The sequence below is a fragment of the Anguilla anguilla genome, chromosome 2, assembly GCF_013347855.1.
Source record: "Anguilla anguilla isolate fAngAng1 chromosome 2, fAngAng1.pri, whole genome shotgun sequence".
NCBI classification, from domain to species: domain Eukaryota; kingdom Metazoa; phylum Chordata; class Actinopteri; order Anguilliformes; family Anguillidae; genus Anguilla; species Anguilla anguilla.
This window is the reverse complement of record NC_049202.1, coordinates 55,779,168-55,800,087: the sequence shown is the minus strand read 5'-3', so window position 1 is coordinate 55,800,087 and position 20,920 is coordinate 55,779,168. Positions and strand designations below refer to the sequence as shown.

General features: G+C 40.4%; 1 protein-coding gene across 1 annotated transcript in view; it reads left to right on the top strand.

Moving 5' to 3' along the window:
- Positions 1-697: 697 nt before the first annotated feature.
- The window catches only part of LOC118219543 (guanine nucleotide-binding protein subunit alpha-13), a 32,513-nt gene continuing 12,290 nt past the window's right edge, over positions 698-20,920 (top strand). Inside the window, exons 1-2 of the mRNA XM_035402772.1 lie at positions 698-980; positions 10,241-10,464. Of these exons, the coding sequence (XP_035258663.1) occupies positions 698-980; positions 10,241-10,464 (507 nt within the window). The remainder of the gene's footprint in view (positions 981-10,240; positions 10,465-20,920) is intronic.

Sequence of the window (20,920 nt, the reverse complement as noted above, 5' to 3'; positions counted from 1 at the left end):
AATTTGGTCTTTTTTGTGAAAAAATATCTTCCCCTTCAGGGTCACTGTCCTTCATTCAAATTTAGTTTACAATATGAGACAATGAATTTAAACCTCCACTGTCAAAACATTTCCACACGACTAAGACCTAAATAGACAAAATATTCAAATGAATGTTTGGCCCCCAAATGCTGATGGACATCCTCAGTTTTGATGAATCACTTAAAAACCATTAATCCAATTCACATATTTTAACAATTACATTTTCCGCGGCACATCTTGGAACTGAACGGTCCTCGAGCACCTACCAAAATATAATTGAAAAACTATGGACGGAAATGAAATTTGGATTGACTGAAACCTAAACAAAAATTACTAGTTGCTACCAAGATGACGAATAGTAATCGGTCCTGCCATTTTGAAAGTGTTACATGTTCGGCGCTAAGTTGAAACACTTTATTTCCTTGACGTCTACTTACTTGAGAGTAAGTACGTATTTTTTCCCTAAACCCTAAAAGAATGAAAACGAACTATTTATGCTCAAAATGATAAGAGCTTTTTCTTACGTAGGCTGTATTTTTCAACCCCGCCCAAATTTAAGGCCATACGCTGTGGCGTGCGCGCCTGCTGAATTGTAAACGCGCCCTGCCCGCCCAGGATTGTAGACTCGGGTACGCGCTGTAACACTCCCTTCTGTATCGATGAAGTTGGTTCAAAGATGGCGGATTTCCTGCCGTCCCGGTCCGTTCTAACTGTATGTTTCCCTAACTGCGTGCTCACTAGCAGTGAGGCTGAACAATTGAGGAAATCTAGGCAGATCGACAGGTGTCTTTCCCGGGATAAAACATATGTGAAACGGCTTGTAAAGATCTTATTACTGGGTGCTGGTGAGAGCGGCAAGTCAACTTTCCTCAAGCAAATGCGTATCATCCATGGACAGGACTTCGATCAGCGGGCCAAAGAAGAGTTCCGGGCTACAATCTACAGCAATGTAATCAAAGGTAAAATCGAAGAAGACTCATCTCTTAATGACTCCTTTGTAGCTAAGTGCTATTTCATGCCGTAATCGCCTATTAGTTTAAGTATTCATAGCTAGATCATCAGTCGTTGGGGTGAGAAGGGATCTTGGGGTTATGTGCTGTTACGGAGACATCCCCTCTCGTTTGAAGAGAAGAAACGCCCATGTTATTTTGGCTATAACAGCTAACTTTAGCTACTGCTAGCTAACTAGCTTGGTACTATGGGACGCTTTACTGGGTGCTAGCTCCGTAGCTAATTGATGTCTTTTCCAGTCGCCGCAGCGAAGGCTTGATCAATACTTATCATTTGCCAACTAAGGTTAGCTCGCTAGTCTAGTGGTCATTGGTCATCTGTTCGCTTCAGTGTGACTCGGTTTCTGTACTAAACATTACCAATTAGTCTGCCTACGTTAGAGTTCATTAGCGCAAATGAACTTCCTGGCTAGCTAGTAGCAAACTGGTTTCCCCATGAGTTTAACTTTGGTTAGCTTGCTAGTGCTACTACCCTGATGTTTTACTTGGATGGGTGGCTTGCTAGCGCTATTGTTTGCCAAAGCACTTCATAAATACATGAGCTTATTCGTTAAATATTTAAGATGAGCTTACTGTGTTATCAGATGTTACTAGCTTCTGGCAAAATACGATAATTGTTCAGTATTAAGGTAAAGCCAGGTAAAATGACGTTGTGTTTTTATATTTGGTCTGATTGAGCTAACAGTTAAGGATCGTTAAAAGTAGTCAAACTTGCCAGCTAGTTTGATTTAGCCTAACGTTAAGTAGATAAGCAAGTTAAGTGTCAACATGTTTTGCATTTGAATTTACGTTAGCTACAAGTTATTTTTTTCCGTAATGAAAGCGTATTGTAGCCGGTACAGTGGTAACATGTGCTTATTAGTTAAAATTAATAACGTTAGATATCTAGTTAAGTTATCAAGCCACGACTTCACTCGGTGATCCAGTGTATAGACTTTTCTGCTGACGGATCAAGTTCACTGTGACTTCTTAATCTACGTGGTGGTGTGTTTAAAGTACAGGTGAACCGTACAGTAAAATCAGTGTTTACTTGCACCTTACCATTTTGTGCATTGCCTTATAATATAACGAACTAAATAAAATATATGCTAAAACATGTATTATGCGTTAAAATATATAACGCATGTTGAGCAGATGTGACAGAATGCATCTAAATGTAAGACGGCCATTTAGTTCACTGCAGATTCATGCATATTCTTTGCTGATAGCGTACCTCAGGTTCATAACGCTGCCACCACAACCACCTCATTAGGAGGTAGTTATAGGGGATTTCCAGACTGTAGCTGACCTTGTTAAAGCTGTGCATTAACAGAAAGCAAGAGAAATAGGGAAAAAAAAAAAAAAAAAACAGAAAAGAGACTGCTAAATAGATGTAATGGTAATGAAAAGGTATCATTATTTAGAAAACATTACCTCAGTTTTGTTCTACAGCTTAAGATAAACTAATATTCATTCCATTGTTTCTCATTGCTTTCATTAAGCTTCATGACTTTTATTTGTGAAGTCAGGCATTATAGGCCTATGTTGAAAGTTTCTTGTTCAAAAACTGTACTGCCTGACCCTTGCGCTTATGTGTGGCTGCTTTAATTAAAAGCTGTTCCAAACAAATACTAAAGAAAGTAGGAATATACTGTAGGGCTTTGAAAACATGTTTTAGCATATACCCTGAAATAGTCTATATGCCTGCTCGACCACTCCGCTCTGCAGCAGCAGGGCGCCTTGTATCCCCCTCCCACCCGAGTAAAGGGATCACAGAGCTTCTCCACCCTAGCTCCCCAGTGGTGGAATGAACTCCATGTCCCTTTTCAAACCTCTCCCTCACTACCTATCTTCCGCCGTGGTCTGAAGACTCATCTCTTCAGACTATACCTGGACTAACTACTACCACTCTGTATATCATTTCACTTTAAATCCCCCCTTTCATGACACTTGTTACATGTACTCACATTCCAGCACTTTTTGGTAATTTGTATTTGTCCTAATATTGTAGCTTGTTCTTCTGCCTAGTTGGCTTGGCAGAGGTTAGGTCAGAATAGTGTTCACTGTGTGAACTAAACTGTGTTCTTGGCTAGAAATAGCTGTACAAAATAAGTATTTTATCTTATTGAACCTGTGTTTTGTAGTTGTCCATGACCATGAAATGCACTTTTGTACGTTGCTTTGGATAAAAGCGTCTGCCAAATAAATGTAATGTAATGGACGTAAAGTTGAAAAAAGACATTCACTGCTTAGCTGTTTAACCTATGAAAGCCAGTTTGTTATAGGCTATAGGATGTTTGGGGGTATCTGGTTGTTTCACTAACTAGATATTGTGACCACACATATAGTTCAAGGTCACAAATTAGTGACCTCTGGTATTTTATACGGCTGTGTATTGGCAAGAATCTGGCGATAGGATACGTATCATGATACAGGGGTTACGATTCAATATATTGCGATACTGTAAGCAAGGCGATATATTGCGATTTTTTAAATCTAATTTTAGGAAAACTGTCAGTCTAAAGAACACAGCCATCAGTGGTAACATTACTAGTCAGCTAGGTTTGCTAATGTTAGCGGTGCACCTTTACGCTACTTCCTGTCTCAGTTTACGTTGGAGTGGAAGAGTCAAATGGCTGAAGATAGATTACAACACTGCTATCTAGCGGTCGGAGGTTTAAACACAACACTAAATGAACCACTGTCTGCCACAAATCTTTGCATGTAAATTATTAATTAAAAATCGATACAGTGATTTGAGAATCAATACAGTATCACAAAACATAATGTCGCGATACTGCAGTATATCTATTTTCTTACACTCCTAGTATTTTATGGTGAGGGGATGGTTTTGAAATGGTTCGATCCATTAGATTATTAAAATAAACAGTTCAGCATATATTGGGTTCATTAGGATACAAAAAGGTACAAAAAAATTAGAAATTATTTGGCAATTTAAATTGAATTGTCTTGGTATATAGTGCTTTACTGGTTATGAGCCATTTGAAAGTGAATTTTGATCTTTCTGGCTTCTGAAAGCTGACCACAACATTGTGTTTACTCTTTCCTGTTAAAACTTGATTTTGTTTGTAATTGTGGAAAAATAAATTGGACTGCATGCATACGTTTACATAATTGGGATTGTTTAGACTTGATGATGAACATACTGTGATGGTTTGTCCAGCATTGCGAAGGCACAAAGTAAGAGATGTACAATTCAGTTTTGACATGTCTAATATTTCCATACTTTCAGTCCTACTACAAGGGTATGACTGGAAGTTTCAGGTTTAGGTATCATTGAGATGAAATGGTATAAGAATTGTGTTTATTGCTGTTTATGTACCTTCTGACAACTGAACCACGCCCTGGACAGTGTATAGATGTTGCTTTCACTTCTAAGCTCTACAGATGTAAGTTGAAAACAGATGCCACTAGTCTTGTTCAATGCTGACCTACAAGAGACACGATTACATTTTTTTGTGTCCATGTTTTTCACAGCTAAATGTAGCTTGTGTTGTTTCAGCTCTCCTTTGGCAAGATCAAGAAATTTGAAACCCACCTACGTTTCTCCTTTTCCCCTTTCAGTTTCACAGTTGCCTTTGCCAGCACAATCATGAATGACAATGTACAGGGGCTGCTTTATAATAAAACCAAAGAACACAGGGAATTTCAAATATCCCATCCGTGCCAGTGGACACACATCAGGCAAGCCTTGTTTTTTCAGCTTTATTTAAGTTGTTAAATTACCCAAATTCTGAATGATCTAATTCTGGGCAGATGTATACGTACAGTCTGTACAGTGTTAGCTTGGATGACACTCCATATTCTTTACTGTATGTACAAAATATATACATTCACATTAAATTGATAATGGATGTACTAGTTGGATAGTACTGCTTAACGTCACAAGCTGCTTACTTTATCTCTTAGTGGACCTGTGTAGAATGAGCTGGTGCAGACTGAAAGTTACAGAAGATTGGTTGCATTTAAATGGGGAAGGGGTGTACAGTGTAATGCAGTATAAGGCAGCTAGACAGGAGACCAATGGGATGAGACATAGCTGGCCATGCTGCCTGTCAGGGAGGAAGAGTCTTAGTAGCTCAACTGATGGATTGCAGAATGAAAAGAAGCAATGGCGGGCTGAATGAATTATGGAGGACTAACTTCCAAGTGTGGAAGCTCTCAAATTGAGAGGAACACACTCCAGCAATGGGGCAGGTCTGCAGTTACAATTAGGCATTCAGAAACAACAGAAATCTTTCAGATTGCATTCTGTCAGCAAAATGTGGGTGTGAGGGAAATGATTTAGCATTGACACTAGACGTTTTTTTAGGCAGTATAGTAATGTATGGAATAGCCAGAACCCCTAGTGGAACCCTTTAATTTTCCAGGAACGGACCTGAGAGTGCTATATGTTGTCTGACTTTAGGCAAAACAGTATGCCTAAATTGGCTTCACGGTCATCAGTAACATAGACCAAGTAAATAATTAAGTTCATTGGTTGCCTGCCAGCTAGTCAATATGGCCTGATCAGGATTGTTCTATTCTTGGACGTGACGCATTTAAACTTTTTGTATTTTGATTTAATGGCATAGTTCATTCTTATTTATTCAGAGTTTATAAACTAAAAACAGAGTATCCTTTTTCAGTGTTACAACTGTGTTCATTTTTGAAATGTGTGATATTAACAGCACAGAGGGATACTATGCAAATGTACCTGTTTTGGCAGCGAGTTGTTTTCATACTGCCAGTGACAAGTGAAAATGAAAGAAGCAAGAGTTATCTGCAGTTTAAACCTAAATCTCATACCCAAGACACAATAGCATGGTATGGCACTGTTTCATTATCAGCATTTCTTGGTTCTAGCATTTCTAGATCTAACACAAATGAAAATGTTTTGCCTACAATTTACAGAAAACAGTTTTCTCAAAATGTGTTTCCCTGAGAGCTGCTGAAGTGTTCTTCCAGAACAGTCTGGCTAGTGAAGTCCTGTTCAGGAATAATCTCTCAAGTTACAGATCAGGATAACTAAGGTGTGCGCCTGTGTTTTTTGCCTGTGTGTGAGGGGGCGTGGCAATGGGCGTGGCCTATCACAAAAAGGCCACGCCCATTGGTCATGAATCAAAGAAGAGGTCCCTTGTTTGTGTGAGGGTGTGTGTATGGATGCATGCACACATGGATGCATGTGCGTGTGCGGTCGCAGCTATTGCAGATTCACGCTTGTTTGAATTATCACAATGAATCGGTCTATCAGTAAATGCTTGATTTAGTGAAAGGGCAGCGGCCTCTCTTCAGCACCTCTCATGGAGCCGTGGTGCCTGTTTCTGGGGTTCTTTGAAGTGAAGATCAGCAGATCATTCCATGGAAGTTTGTCATTTCTGGTTTCACAAATGACATTGTTCGAGAGCTTCATTTTGGTAATGAGAAGAAGACAAGCTGGCCACTGCCATCAGCACACAATATAGTCTACCGCCTCATCAATTGAAGTTTCACATGCAGATATCCGAATTGGAAAAAGCTTTTTTGCAAATGGTTATAAATTATAAACAGTTTAGAATTGTGCGAAGTTTCTACTGGCAGCCTACTGTTTATTCTGAGAAGAAAGTTGTCCAAGATGTTTCACATTTCGGTCTTGTAAATTGAGGCTGTACTGTAATAGTGGCTGTGCAGAACTAGTCAGTTCTCAAACTGTGGGTAGGAAGGTGGCTTGAGTCCTACGCAGTATAGCGAGACGGGTGTGCTGATTCTCTCTACACAACATCAGAGGAATTCGCCCTTTCTTACCTACTCTGCACAGTTCTTAATTCAGGCCCAGATACTTTCACACTTGGACTATTGCATTTGTCCTCTTGCTGGTGTTGGTGTTTGCACCGCTAAACCCCTCGCTAATAATACAGAATGCAGTCTTCCCAAGCATCCTCATGTCACACCCTTCCTCATCTCACTTCACTTTGTACCTTTTAAAGCTGGCTTCCAGTTTAAATCCTTGGTACCAACCTACAGGACGGTTAAAGGCACAGTTTCACCATATGTTTCATTAAACTACATACCCTACACCTTGACCAGATGTCTCCAGTCTGCATGGCTCTCCCCTCTCTCTGTAGTTGCTCCCTCCAGTCATGTTTGTATTGTTGCCTGTCCGTGCTGGCTTCCCAATGGGGGAAGGAACTTTCTGCAGTGATCAGGATAGGTGAATCGTCCATCTTCAGATGCAAACTGAAGACCCACCATTTTCTTTTTAGTTCAGGTTATGTTTTATGGTTTCAGTTTTTTTCTTTTTCCTTTTGTATTAGCTCAGGTTATGGTATTTTTTATGCTTTTTTTGTACTAGTTCTTAGGGAATGTAATGGGTACAGTATAAGTATTCAGGATTTGTATTTTAGTTCTGACTTAGCCTAGCTAATTTTCTTTAGTGCTTAACTAATGCTCTACTTGCTGGTCAAGTAATATCGTTAGCCAGGTCTGGCACTGTTCATGTAAATCAGGTGAACACACTCACGGATAAGAGCGTCTGTGAATCGAATCTAGTGTAAATGTAAAAAAGAAGACACGAGCGTGTCCCCCCATGTGGCCATGTGGCCGGGGGCTCAAGTTTCGGCCATGGCACTTCCTGTGCTGTGATCGCTGCTCTATATGTAGCTCTCTGCTTTGCCCCGTCTGAATAAATTGAAGGCGCACCTAAGGAGATCAGACACACTCAGGGAAGCTTTAAGTGAAGGGTGTTCACTAGGGTCTGCCAATATTGTGATTTTTATTATTTTCAATATCAGTATATTGATGGAAAATATGTAATTAATGGAAAATATTAAATATTTTATGGCAAACCATGGCATGTGATCATATGTATACTGGAAATAAATCAGTGGTTTGGTAACAGTTCACTATTATTTTCTTACTGTTATGTTGTTCCCCCTCATGCCTTTTAAGTTACCAGACATTTGATAATGACTGCTTACCAATCATTGTCTCTGAACCAAATAATTTGATGTAGCTAAAGTAAAATCCAATCTTGGGTAAATTGTCCTGGGTATACTTATACTTGGGTATACTTGTTCCTGGTTATGGTTATACACTTTGTTGTACGTCGCTCTGGATAAGAGCGTCTGCCAAATGCCTGTAATGTAATGTCCTAGTTTTTTAAATTGTCTTAGTTTTTACAAGAGGATGAGTTATGCATTTGAGGTTTTAAATTAAGCTAGCTATGTGCAAAAAGTGTTCCATGACGTGCGGAAAGAAAACCCAGATTGTATTAGGTTGGGGGTAGAACTGATACTGTGACATTAATATTAACATTATATATAATAGTATTTAGTTGAGGGATTGTTGTGAAACAATAGTCATTTTATATTCAATATTTGTATTCAATATTATTATCGAAATGGCTATTATTGCTAATATTGCCATGAGCTGTATGTCTAAAAATATCAATACATCGCAACCGTAACTGTACTCTAGTGTTCACCCATAGAAATAAAGCATGTGCTGTATGTCGCACTGTGCTCGCACATGCTCTGTGTTAGCAAACACAGAACGTGCGCTTGCGATGTGGCTATGTGGCTAAGCAAAACAGGAGCACCTCTCATCTGCCATTTCCTGTGAAAAGGCCCTTCAGCTGCGATGGGGGTTGATTTCGGTCTTCAGTCTGCTCTGGCACGCGTGAGGCTTTGCCGCAGCGCTCATCCGTTTCATGGCGGCCCTCCAAAAGTTGTGTGCCTTGAATAAATATTTATCTTAAGTAAAATATTTTGTTAATTCTTTCAAAAGATACTTGTAAGCAGCTACTTTGATTTGCTTGGTAAGTGAGTGGGAAAGCCTTACATATGCCTCCCACTCTAAGCCTGTCTGTGTACCTGTACTGACCTGATGAAGCCTCTAAACAGGTCTGACTGGTTATTTACTGAGGAGCAGTTGAAAGTGATACTATGGAAAATCACCAAACTGAACTACTGTGTTTCACTGTGTAAAATTTAGTTGGAAAAAGTCACATTCTTTTAAGGATTTTAGTTTTTAGAACGGTGTACGTATGTATTACAGTATTGATCCATATCAGTCTTCTTGAATTAGTCATTTTAAGATGTATGTTTCATTGCAAGTTTGGATTTCATTTTTACCAGTTAATATCTGAGGTCTTACCATTCATGGTCAAGTTCCTGTTGAGGACTGAAGGCTGTGTTCCAAAAATCAAAAAGCCAATAATTACAGATTTAATTATTTTATTTTCATTTACATTTTATTACCATTCATCCCTAGTAGCCAGCTAAGCTAAGGACAGCTAAGGTTATCTGCCTAATTGGTAACTAAACTTTGCTGTCAGCGTGCACTTCATAGCGATTAAGATCTTTGCGTCTGATTATCCGGAACAAATTGCTCCTGCCCACTGTTTCTGAAAAAAGCACCATGGGAAGAGCTGCTGAACGCTGTGAAACTGGCAGTGCCCCTTCACTTCTGTAGTGCTCAGCAGATTACAGGCCCAGCTGTCTGCCTGGCGTCTGTGGCCAGTGAGTGGCATGCAGGTGCCCTGATATTCATCACTTCATGAGGCCTTAACTGTTAGCATGGGCTTGTTCTAAAGTATGTTTAACACATTGCATTTAAGGGACTTTGAATTCTGTTTGATGCAGTGTTTGAAAGATCAATACTAGATTGTTTTGTGTGGTGAACATGCCCTTTAATTAGGCAATGTTTTTCCCTTCGTTGTGATGTGATCTTTTTCAGAGCAGTAAGTTGATTTGGAATTCAGTCTATGTATTGAAAAATGTAAATCATGTTCACTGAAATTTATTTCACTTCTTAGATTGAATTTAAGATCTATTCCTCAAGTAGCTGATTTGAAATGGAATTGGTTACAACCATGTTGTGATGGCACCCAGTTTGTTTTAAAACCAATTTTTCCATTGTACCATTACATTTTGCCCATGCTGTTGTTTTTGTTCTAAATAATCACACTTAATTTTACTGACTTTTTATTGTGTGGAAGGGACATCAGTTGCATGCATGTTAATTTGCCCACTTTTCTTAAACTAACAGTATCGTGCCTTGTAAAGATTGCGATCATATTGTACACAACATTGCACAAATGGCAGTATTCCAAATAGAATTGAGTAACTTATTATATGTTGCAGTTATTTCACTGTTATTTCACATTTTTGTTATTATTTATTTTTCATTTTAAACATCCCTGGGAGTAAAATGTAATTATGACCCATACGTTTCCTGTCATCTGTACGCAGGGGTTCGAGTGTTGGTAGATGCCAGAGAGAAGCTGCACATCCCCTGGGGAGATGCCTCCAACCAGGTGCATGGGGAGTCCATGATGGGCTTCGACACTCGTTCCATGATGTCTCAGGGCATGGTGGAGACCAGCGTCTTCCTGCAGCTCCTGCCCTCCATCCGCTCGCTGTGGAATGACAGCGGCATCCAGAATGCCTATGACAGGAGGCGGGAATTCCAGCTGGTGAGTCAGACCAGCAGATTTAATCATCTCTTTATGCGACAAGTCCCTTCTCAGTTCATCACCTTGAAAGGGTCAGTTAGTTTTAGTTTAGAACAAATTTTTAAAAGTTCAGATCTGACCTGAAAACACTAAGTTATTTGTGTTGTAGAATTGTTTCTAGACATCGGCATTTTGGTGAAAGGAAAGTGTGTGTTATTTCATCAGGGGCATATAAACCACATGCATTAGTTCAAGCCCCAGCCATAAAGCCACAAAAGAGAATTTTTGCATCGTTGCTTTCAGTTTTGGAAGTAAATAACTGATTCTGTGCTCTGTATTCAACACATTGCAGTGAATTTTTTGTCACTGGGCCACATCATTCTCACTTGAGGGTACTATGTTGGTTGGCAGTGGTTGACTCAGGAGCCACACATGTAAATGTTGTGACAAAACGCTACATAACCACCTCCCTGTGACACCCTCTGACTGCTCCCTGTTTCCCTTTATTCCCTTGCGCACATGCAAATATGCACTACCACAATGCATTCTCGATTGCCGTCTATCTTTCACACAGACCTACCATGTAAGAATTTGCACTCTTTGTAAATTATTTTTGTTCTTTGACATTTTGTAAAGATGATCTTCTGGCTTCTACACCATTTCAGATAACATGAATTAAAAAATTCTCATCTACTTTGTGTGGAGCGAACGTAATCGCAGCAGAAATCAGAAAGCATCACATGCACGAGATGGACTTCTCTAAAAGCTTTCACTTCCTGAATGCAGTGATTTCCATATTCTTGCACTGTTCTAATTAAAACCCTGACTCTTTAACATCAGCCCACTTTCCGTCAATTATGAGTAAACTGCAGTCATCACGAGACACTTTTTCGTTTTCTTTCTTCCTTTTCTTTTTTTGCTGGATTGTTCCTCTTCCTGGGCTTGGTGAGTATTTGGTGAATTCTACTGACGTGCAGTGTTGGAAGCTGTGTGTTAGAGAGGGAGCGTGCAGATCAAGACAAGAGCAGACATGACACTGTACAGTCGCTCTTGATCTGACAGTGCAGATAAGGGGGCCGAGGAAAGCTCTTCCACCGCGTTTTCCCTTTAGGAATGTCTGATGTGAAACAGGGACGACTTTATGGCCCCTCGGCTCCCTGCACACAGCGATGGAAGATGCAGCCAAGGTGCACTTTTGGAAAACATTGCATATCTTCCGCAAGCGACTGTCATTTTAGAAAAACGAAAAAACGATAACAAAAGGGACGCATCAAAACTCGGCCGTCTCCCCTAATCCCCGGGCCACGTGCGGCGGATACATAATTAGTCACGCTTCCTGCTTGCGCAACTCGGGTCTTCCAGCTCTTACATCGTATGGTATGCAGACGCCTTGGAACAGCACCCCCCTCCCCCCATCCTCAGTACTGTTGTGCAGGGGCATCATAGTGGAGAGAATACTGGAAGTGGGGGGGATTAATACTAATCCAGAGTCCACTCCTGAAATTGGGAACCGCAGGGTCGTCCCACAACTGCAGTGATTGGTGGCATCTCGTCTTCCTCACACCGTACAGCATGTTTCATTGGACAAGCACTGTCTAAACCAAGTGTGACTCCACCCTTCACGTCTTCAACGACATTGCAGTATGTTTCATTGTATTTTTCACCCTGTAGTTGACATTCATAGGACATGGATACATGCTATAAATTAATTACATGTCGTCTTGAAGTATCTTTCGGGGGTTGGTTATACCTTCAAACATTTGTGTCCAATCCACAAAGGGTGTTTTAAATTGGTGTTGAATTTGAGGACAGTTCCACAAATGGCCAGTGAATTAAAATTGGAAATACATTGTTGATTATTAATTTTGTCTGCAAGGTTCATGTAGACATGAGTGTGGTATATGATGTTGCTTTTTGTGTGCCCTATGGGTCTCTCTTCAGGCATGATCACATGGCTTTCTTTCATTTTTGCCTGTTACAGCAGTTCATTGTACATTTGGTAGAGGATTGTTTCCTGTTTCTGTGGCACCTCATTTGTTTGCTGTAGTTCCTGTTTTTTTTCTTTCCTGTTTCTCATACAAAGAGTATTTATGAAGGGAACAGCTGAAATATCACACACTCCACAGCTGGGGCCCTGGCTCCCAACCGACTCCCAGATTACCAGGATCTGGGAAGAGGGATGATCCTGGCAGGAATGCTGAGCCGTGATTAAACAGCATGCTACTGTGTTCGTCTGCAAGTCTGAGTGCTGTTGGTTAGAGCACGGCTCAGGCCTGGGAAGCATGCATCATTATTGGTGTGTGGTAAACGGTTCCTCTGACTGCTTGTTCACCAGCTTTGGGTTAGAGCAGGTGAAGGCACCATATCCCTTGAGGATATACCCGGGAGTGCAGTCCTGCAGGCTGATGTCGCCTTAAAGGGGAACTGCAACATATGGGCAACTTTGTTTTGTTTTTTGTTTTTTTAGAAGAAATAAATATGAGTCAGCTTATATTTTAATCTAGAAAAATCGAATAAAATTATTATTAAGTTACATTTGTTCGAAAATCACTGAAATTCACCTGGGTGCCGCCATATTGAATGTTGTTTTTTTGTGACGTCATTGGTTTGGTTCCAGTAAAATTGAACACAGTCATATTGATGATCCAAACTGCAGTGGCATCTGAGCCGAACCAGTAAATGCATGGAGGCCCTCACTGCATCGCCTCTGGATGCAGCAACAATTATTATAACAATAAACAGGTTCATTACCACACACGGCCCCCCCCCCCCCCCAATGGCTGATCGTGTTTGTGTATGTAAAGGGTTTGACAATCGGTCATTGGTCCACATAATCACTCCATAAATGTTGATAATGTACCAATAACTTATTTTGTTTATATCTTGAAACAACTTAAAACTTTGCCCTCTCCATTTTCTTTATTCAGTCTCACCCCACACACACAGCAAGTCTACTTCCTTGCCTAAAAGCCATTAATGGAAACACACCTGATTCGCATTTTAAGAATTGTCGACTTTTCAAAAATTTTCTTAGAATTTCTGCGAAACCTGTATGGAAACATGGTTATTTTCTCCCAAATTTGCTATCCTTTGTTTGCATAATTAATTTTATTTTCTGGTACCTCGGTAAGCCTACTGTAAAATTCATTGGAATCATTCATCATGGCTGGGATTCACAGCCATTGTAAAACTATGGTCACAGCAGGGGAAGGCAACCAGAACAAAACCAGTGACATCATCAAAAGGACTAACCAATTTGCCTGCTCACACGAAATGAATGGAATTTAAATCGAAATGACACATTGTGGGAAAGTTTTGTTGTTGTTTTCTAAAAATTTTCTTGATTGAAATGAGTAAGCTCATTCATTTATTTTTCCAAAAAGCCCCAAAGTTGCCCATATGTTGTAGTTCCCCTTTAAAAACGCAACTCCGTGTCACAGAGTAATGCAGTCAGTGCTCTAGATTAATGACTTGCCCTTCCGAGAGATGGGAACTAGAAGAGACCGTGTTCAAAGCCCAGGAACAAGGGAACCATGCCACACCCATTACAGAGGGCAGACTCCATTTTCTGTATAGTTATTTTCTTTACCTTACCTTAACCAGCACTGTCATAATTTCTTATAGTCAGCATTAAGTCTGTTTGTGAGCCTTTCGTCAACCACTTAGCTGCAGTGCAAACATTACCTCCGCCCAGGCTGCTGACCCATCAGGTCTGTCTGCATTCTGCAGATAATCGGGACAATCTGTGCTTCCACTGGCTATTAATGGCAGGCATGGGTTCTCCTGACACGTTTAAGCTGAGACCTGTCTCATGTTTCACCCACTCTGTGTGTCCCTTGAGGGCCCAGAGCTTAATCATTTGATGTAATGCTCACGGGAGGGGTCAGTATCACAAGAGGGGGTCTGTGCTGTGTGTCGTTATCACCAGACCTTATGCTTTATACCCACAAGCAGCTATCTTGTGTGCTTTGTTTTTAGCCCCTTTCACATGAGTCTGAAACATTTCCAGGTTCAATTATCTGGGTTAGGTTGTGGTTTCCCGAATTCACACACTGGTCTCCCATACGGAAAACTTCAGGGATGAGTCTTTTCACAATGGCATGAGCATTCCAGATGGATTAGGCAAGATAGGCTTTCTGTCCTCCAAACCAATGCAGGCAAATGTTAATGTTATGTAAGTTTGTCTTTAAAACAGCTAGATATTTTGCTGAATAATAGTTCTGGCAGAGCTGTAAATCCTACCAACAGAACCCTGAGGTGCATTCAAAGTCAGCGAACAAGGTGAATGTTTGCAAACCATTTCAGACTTTTTTCCCTGTTGGCTTTGTGTTCGGCGCGAACGTTTGCAAACATAAGCGAACGATCTGAAAAGGTAGTTTGCGGCGAACATAAATGGACGCTGGACTGAGGGAAATGTTCCCAGATGGGTATTTCAATTGAAGATGCCGTTAAGTGTGATCAGTTTTTTCAATAATGTTATTGCTAACGCTAGCCAATGTTATTATTATTTTTTTTATTTATATTTTTATGGGCTTTTCAACTTTATTGGACAGGACAGTGTAGAGAGACAGGAAGAACGGGGAAGAGAGAGGGAGAGACGTGAGACGAAGTTTGCGCGGTTGGACTCGAACCACCGACGTTGCGGCTCGTAATGAGCATGTGGACAGTGCTCTACAGGCTACGCCACGAGACACCCCGCCAGTGTTATTAATGTTCGCTAGCTAGCTATTGTTTTTTATCATCGATGATCACAGAAGCGGCTGTGAGTACAAACGCTCTTGTTGGCATGTGTATGTTTAATGCAAACAATTTGGAACGTTCTTAAAAAGCCGTTCAAATTGAACTTTTCAAATAAAACGTTCGCCATGAACATTTGCCTCTGCTGAATTTGAACGCACCTCAGTTGATAGTTTTAAGATAACTTGTTAACATCTGTAGCCAATATAGCTCCATTATATGATCACAAATAGCTAACATTAGATAAATCATTCTTCCATTGTTTATCAGCTAAAAATCATTATTATAGGAAAGCAGTTGATAAAAGCTACTATATATTAGCTGCGACTGCAGCTCTATAGCTCGGTCGGTCGGCCGGTTGGTCCACAAAAGTGTCCTACCCCGTAGCGGCCACAGTTTTCGCCCCAGGAGGCTGATATTTGGCATGGAGGTTGGTCATGACTGAAGGTAGAGCTGAGTAACTTTCAGGCCGATTGACCAAGAGGGGGCGTGGTGATGGGCGTGGCCTATCACAAAAAGGCACATAACTCCCGAATGGATTCACAGATTTGCACAAGATTTTGTGGAAATGGTGTTTGTGTGAGGGTGTGTGCGTGGATGCATGCACACATGGATGCATTTGCGCTTGTATATCCTAGCTCCATCAACTAAACTTTACCTGCAGCTATCCCATAGCACCTGGGTACCTTCATTACAAGGCAGAGAGACATAGTCAATTGCTGTGAAGTTTAAATAGGCTGGGGGGTGGTTGGGAGGGAGGGTGGTTTAAATGTGAATACTAAGACCTGACTGTCGATAAATAAATGGGTTATCGGAACTTTTACCTCCTATTAGTTGGTATCTGAATCAAATTTTCATATCAGTCGGGCTCTAGTGATTACAGCACATTTGAGTGGGCAGATATACATGAAAACCTATGTGCCACACACACACACTCAGTTTTCTATCTGGAATCTGTAACAAGTACTTGTTTACTTGTAAGCAGTCCCACAGACACACACACAAACGGACACACACACACACCTACAGACATGGTTGACTGACTAGCAAGCAGTGATGGGCTATGTTGCCTGAAGTCAATAAGTTTGGAGTAGACTGTATTGCAGCAATACTGCAAGCATCAGCATCGTCATGGGCATCAGTTCAGGAGGAGTGGTGCCTAACCAATACCCTTCATATTAGATGCATATGTCAGTGCAATAGACAATGTGACGTATGACCTGCACTCTCAGGGCTTTTCTGGATGTCTTTGGATATCCTGCCAGTATGCAGATAGCATTGAAGCGGTCGGAGGGAGAAGGCGAGTGCTCCACAGCAGTAAGGAACATGACTGTTTACTACCTGCAGCTTAGAACCTGTATTGTAAGTCAAGTACAGTAACACCATCTTGCCATTACACTGTAAGCTGTTTGTATAGGAATGTTTGCATTAATGGCCACTGTAAAAGGGATTTTGTGTGCCATCTCGGTGCATTCAGGCCTTTCTGTATGGTGTGAATGTAGGCTTTTTCATTATTAGATTTACTGTTACCATTGCGTCTACAATTTTTTTTGGGTTGTAGATTTTTTTTTTAGTTGTACTTTAATGACTGCTGTAACTGTTGAAAGCTAGTTGTGTCTGGACATGCATGCCCTTCTCTGCAGCAGCCCTTGCTGTAGCATTGTGTGCTGTACTGAGCTCGAGATGAGCTGCACGGTCTCTCATCATCCAGTTTTACCCCTCATGTTTCATCGCTTAATTGCTAATTGCGGTTATTGTGGGCCTCCTGGGGAGTGACCCCCCACCCCCACCCCCAGTACACCCAGCAAAGCAGCTGTAGCCTTGGCTGAGGCCTGGGGTGAGGTAGGGTATAATCCTGTGAGACTGGGAGATTATGCGGATTGTTCACAAAGCTCGGGGTTTGAAACAAACGGAGCCCTTTGTGACAGCCTTACGACAAGAGCAAAGGTCAGAATTATGCAGCAGAACAGTGAAGCCGTGTTTGAGTGCAGAATCTGAAGGGTTGTGCTTTGCCTTTTAATGGGACGTAGGCTTGGTCCTGTAGGCAAAATTCTAAATGGTAGCTGTACAGCTGTGCAAAATAATTTCCTCACTTTTAACTATTGTAATTAATAAGTAGCCTATGGATTCATTGTGTGTTGGTAAGTTAATTGCTCCTGCTCTCTTCGGCAGTCCTGCTAAAGCGGTGTTGAGAAGAGGCATTTGTTAGATGGTGTACTCATCGGGATTTTCCTGTGCAACATTTGGTTGTACTGTAGTGGGGCTATAAAAAAAAAAAAGAAAAACACAGGTCAGATCATTGCCCACATTTGCAGTTACTGTGATAATCCTTTTAGCTTATCAAGGTTGTACATGCTTTGGTAATAGGCAGAATGAACACACTTCCTCCTGTTTATGTTACAATATGATGCCTTGTGCATTTCAGCCTGTGAAAACCCCCCCTACCCTTCTGCAGTTTTAATCCACTCCCTTCTTTTTACAGTTCTTTCAGTATTATTGAGTAGATGCCTCTGCCAAGTTATTTAACATATAATCAAATGGGTATCATTTGAGTAGTACATGCTGTTCTATAATGTGGAGATTCATGTATAATCTGTGTACTTTTTATGCTATTTGCTGGTTTCAAATGGTATGTGCATCAGTGTTAATTTTGTAAACAAGAAATATGACATGTATGTTAACAAAGTGCTTTTTGATTACAAAGATTAAATATGGCAAAAATTCTTAACAGAAGAAATGAGGATGACAAATTTCATCCAGCATTCGTCTGGACTGAAAATTGTCACAAAGAATGTGTAGATGTGCAACAAATGAGTTTCAAGTGAAATATGTTCATTTGAAAGTATCGTTCATAAAATTATTTTTAACACATTATTTTCAGAAAACATTCTGAATAGCAAGATGACCATTACCATGTTAGTGAAAAGCCTAAAGCATTGCATAGGTAACACACAGCTAAAATACTACAAATTTGGTGGGGTGTAACCTTCTGTCCAGTCATTAGCATGCCTGTGATAGAATGCACGCACCTTGCAAACTCTGCTCTATCTGGTTAAAGCACAGCAATAGGAAGCTAAACGTGAACACATGTCTAACCATGTTCCTGCCCCAGCCGGTTTTCAGTAGGAAGAGAAGTGATATATGGACAAGCTTTAGAAATGACTCCAAGCAAAATGCGATGTAAGCCATGTGTACTTACTGCTAACGTTAGGCATGTTGCAAAACAGTCTTATTGCGACAAAAACACTGGACTTACCTCTCTTACGTTATGATGCCTTTGCTGTCATAGCTAATTTGAGATGTGCAGCCTGCAACTAGGTGACTGGTTGCTTACACTGCAGCCAAGTTAGCTAGCTAGCCAAGTTGTTTTACTTCGGTGGCAGTTTTGTAACACTAACAGCTTCAATTTTTGATCTTAAGACGCCATTTCTGTTGACATAAAATTTGTGCATGGGGCTGAATAGACATAAGCAAGATGTTAAGATAGACTAAGGACGTTATAGTTACTGTCAGTCAGGCATTTCTTTGGTGGTCGAGCTGGACATAGGCCTATGTAACATGTTGAAACGTAACAGGCCTAATGTTAAGTGCCTGTGACTGGCACACACCAATTTGAAGCTGTTCGTGTTAGACATTTAATTTTATATTTTATGTCTCTGTAAGTTTCTATTCATTTTACCTGTTATTCTTTATCTTATTTATCTGTTATATGATACTATAATGTGATATATATAGCTATACTTGTTAATAGTACTTTTTAGTATTTTTCAGTACTAAAATGTGAAATGCCCTGCTGTCATTTTGATCCTACCGCTGGGCCTGTACTCAAAATGTAAATAAAGGTTGTTTTTCCCATAAGGCATTGCTTTATTTACCTCTAAGAACTCACCTCTGCAAAGAGCAAGATCTGGCCTATGACTTGAAGATGGATAAAATACCATCTGAAGAGTTCATAATTGGTAATATTCCTTCTATATTTCTACAGGAATGTGCCTGCAAATAGTGCATGTCCAGAACCTTTTAGATGCTGTGTAATATTAAAAGAGCTGTAAGAGTTTTGGAAAATATGATGATTGTAGCATCTTTGTGTAAGGTCAGTCGGTAAGAAGTTTTAAGAACATTCCATTGAAAAGAAAATTGTCACGTTTCATTTTAAGTGGAGTGAATCTTCGTTTTTGTCAACTATAACTACTTTTCGTTGACTAAATCTACACTTTGTCAAATAAAACGACTAAGACGAACTATTCAAATGACCAACATGTGACTAAAACTAAAATGCAACTTAGTCAGAAGACGATGATTAAAACTAAATCAAAATTTGTCAAAATGAACATTGATATGCTGGGAACTTTGCTATGTGGCCCTGTTCTCACTTTAGCTCTGAAACAGTGAAACCAGACTGGGGTTATTCTGGGTGTGCTGTGGTTTACTAGCAGTATCCATAGCAGTTCTGCCATCTTACAGAAACATTTCTCCATTGCCTGCAGGTTCACAACCATACAAAGTAGGAGGGCTCTAGGCAAAAACGAAAAGAGCGTGATACAAATGTGTAAAGCTGTCTTGTTGAGCCCGTTCATCATCAATGTACTGCCCTAAATATTCGGTACAGCAGCACAGATTGCCTTGTGCCTTTTTGTTTTACAGACTGATTAACTTGTTTTTAATGTGTTCTGTTTGAGCATTTGTGCAATCTGCTGTCCATCTGTTGTATTTAAACAGTGTTTCTAGGGTTTGGTGATTCCTTGGGAAGCTCATTTGGAATTGACACAAGGTTTTTATATTGGCCCTAGATATTGTCGACTTGCTAATTCATAACTAAAATCTTAAGCGTTCACTTGCCAAAGCTGGCGCAGTGCACAGTTGACTTGCGCTAAATATAGTTTCCGCAAGAACAAGGTACGTTGCTAATAACGTAAGCACATGTGTCACCATGGAACATTACACATTATTGTCACCCAACAGTGTCAGGTGGGGTTTTTTTTTTTTTTGGTTTCCTTTTTTTTTTTTTTTTTTTTTTGGTAGGATGTGATGTGTGTATGTTAAGGAAAGTTTGAAGAATGTAAAATAAAAAAGGGTGGGGGCTGCAGCAGTACAATGATTGGCTGTCCTAACAGTGTGAGTGCCTCATCTGGGACCTTTTTCCTTACCTTGGCCTTGGCTGCTAGTTAGTGTTTGCTTGTCAGTAGGCTTCTAAAAGTCAGCCGATGACTGCCGCACCTGAGTGAATTTGTGTGAACGAGATGCATTAGGTAGCAAGATCAATATGTTATGTTAACTAACTAGCTAGCTTTCAAAAAGCAGGGCCTGCTAAAGTACACGGTGTGCTCTGAAGCTCTGTGAGTCTACATGAAGAGAGAAAGCAAGGCGCTCATTACTGTCTACTTCCTGTGCTGATGTCTCCGAGCTCTGTGTGGAGAGGAGGAAATGTACCACATTACACACGCAGCAAACGCATTTCTGCATCACTTCGCACTGAGCTAAGAGGAAGAAGTAAACAATTCAGTCTGCAAATGACCCAGAGTTTCCCCCGACTCATTTCCTTTACGTACAGCAGTTCAACCACATGCATTGACTTAGTTTGTTTATTTTCAGATTAGAACCCCACCAAAATAAGTCGTCCTGTTGTTGAAGTTTTTATTTCTCACTACAAATGGTAAATGGACTGCATTTATATAGCGCTTTTATCCAAAGCGCTTTACAATTGATGCCAATGAACTATAGTTCAGAAGATTCTGGTGTT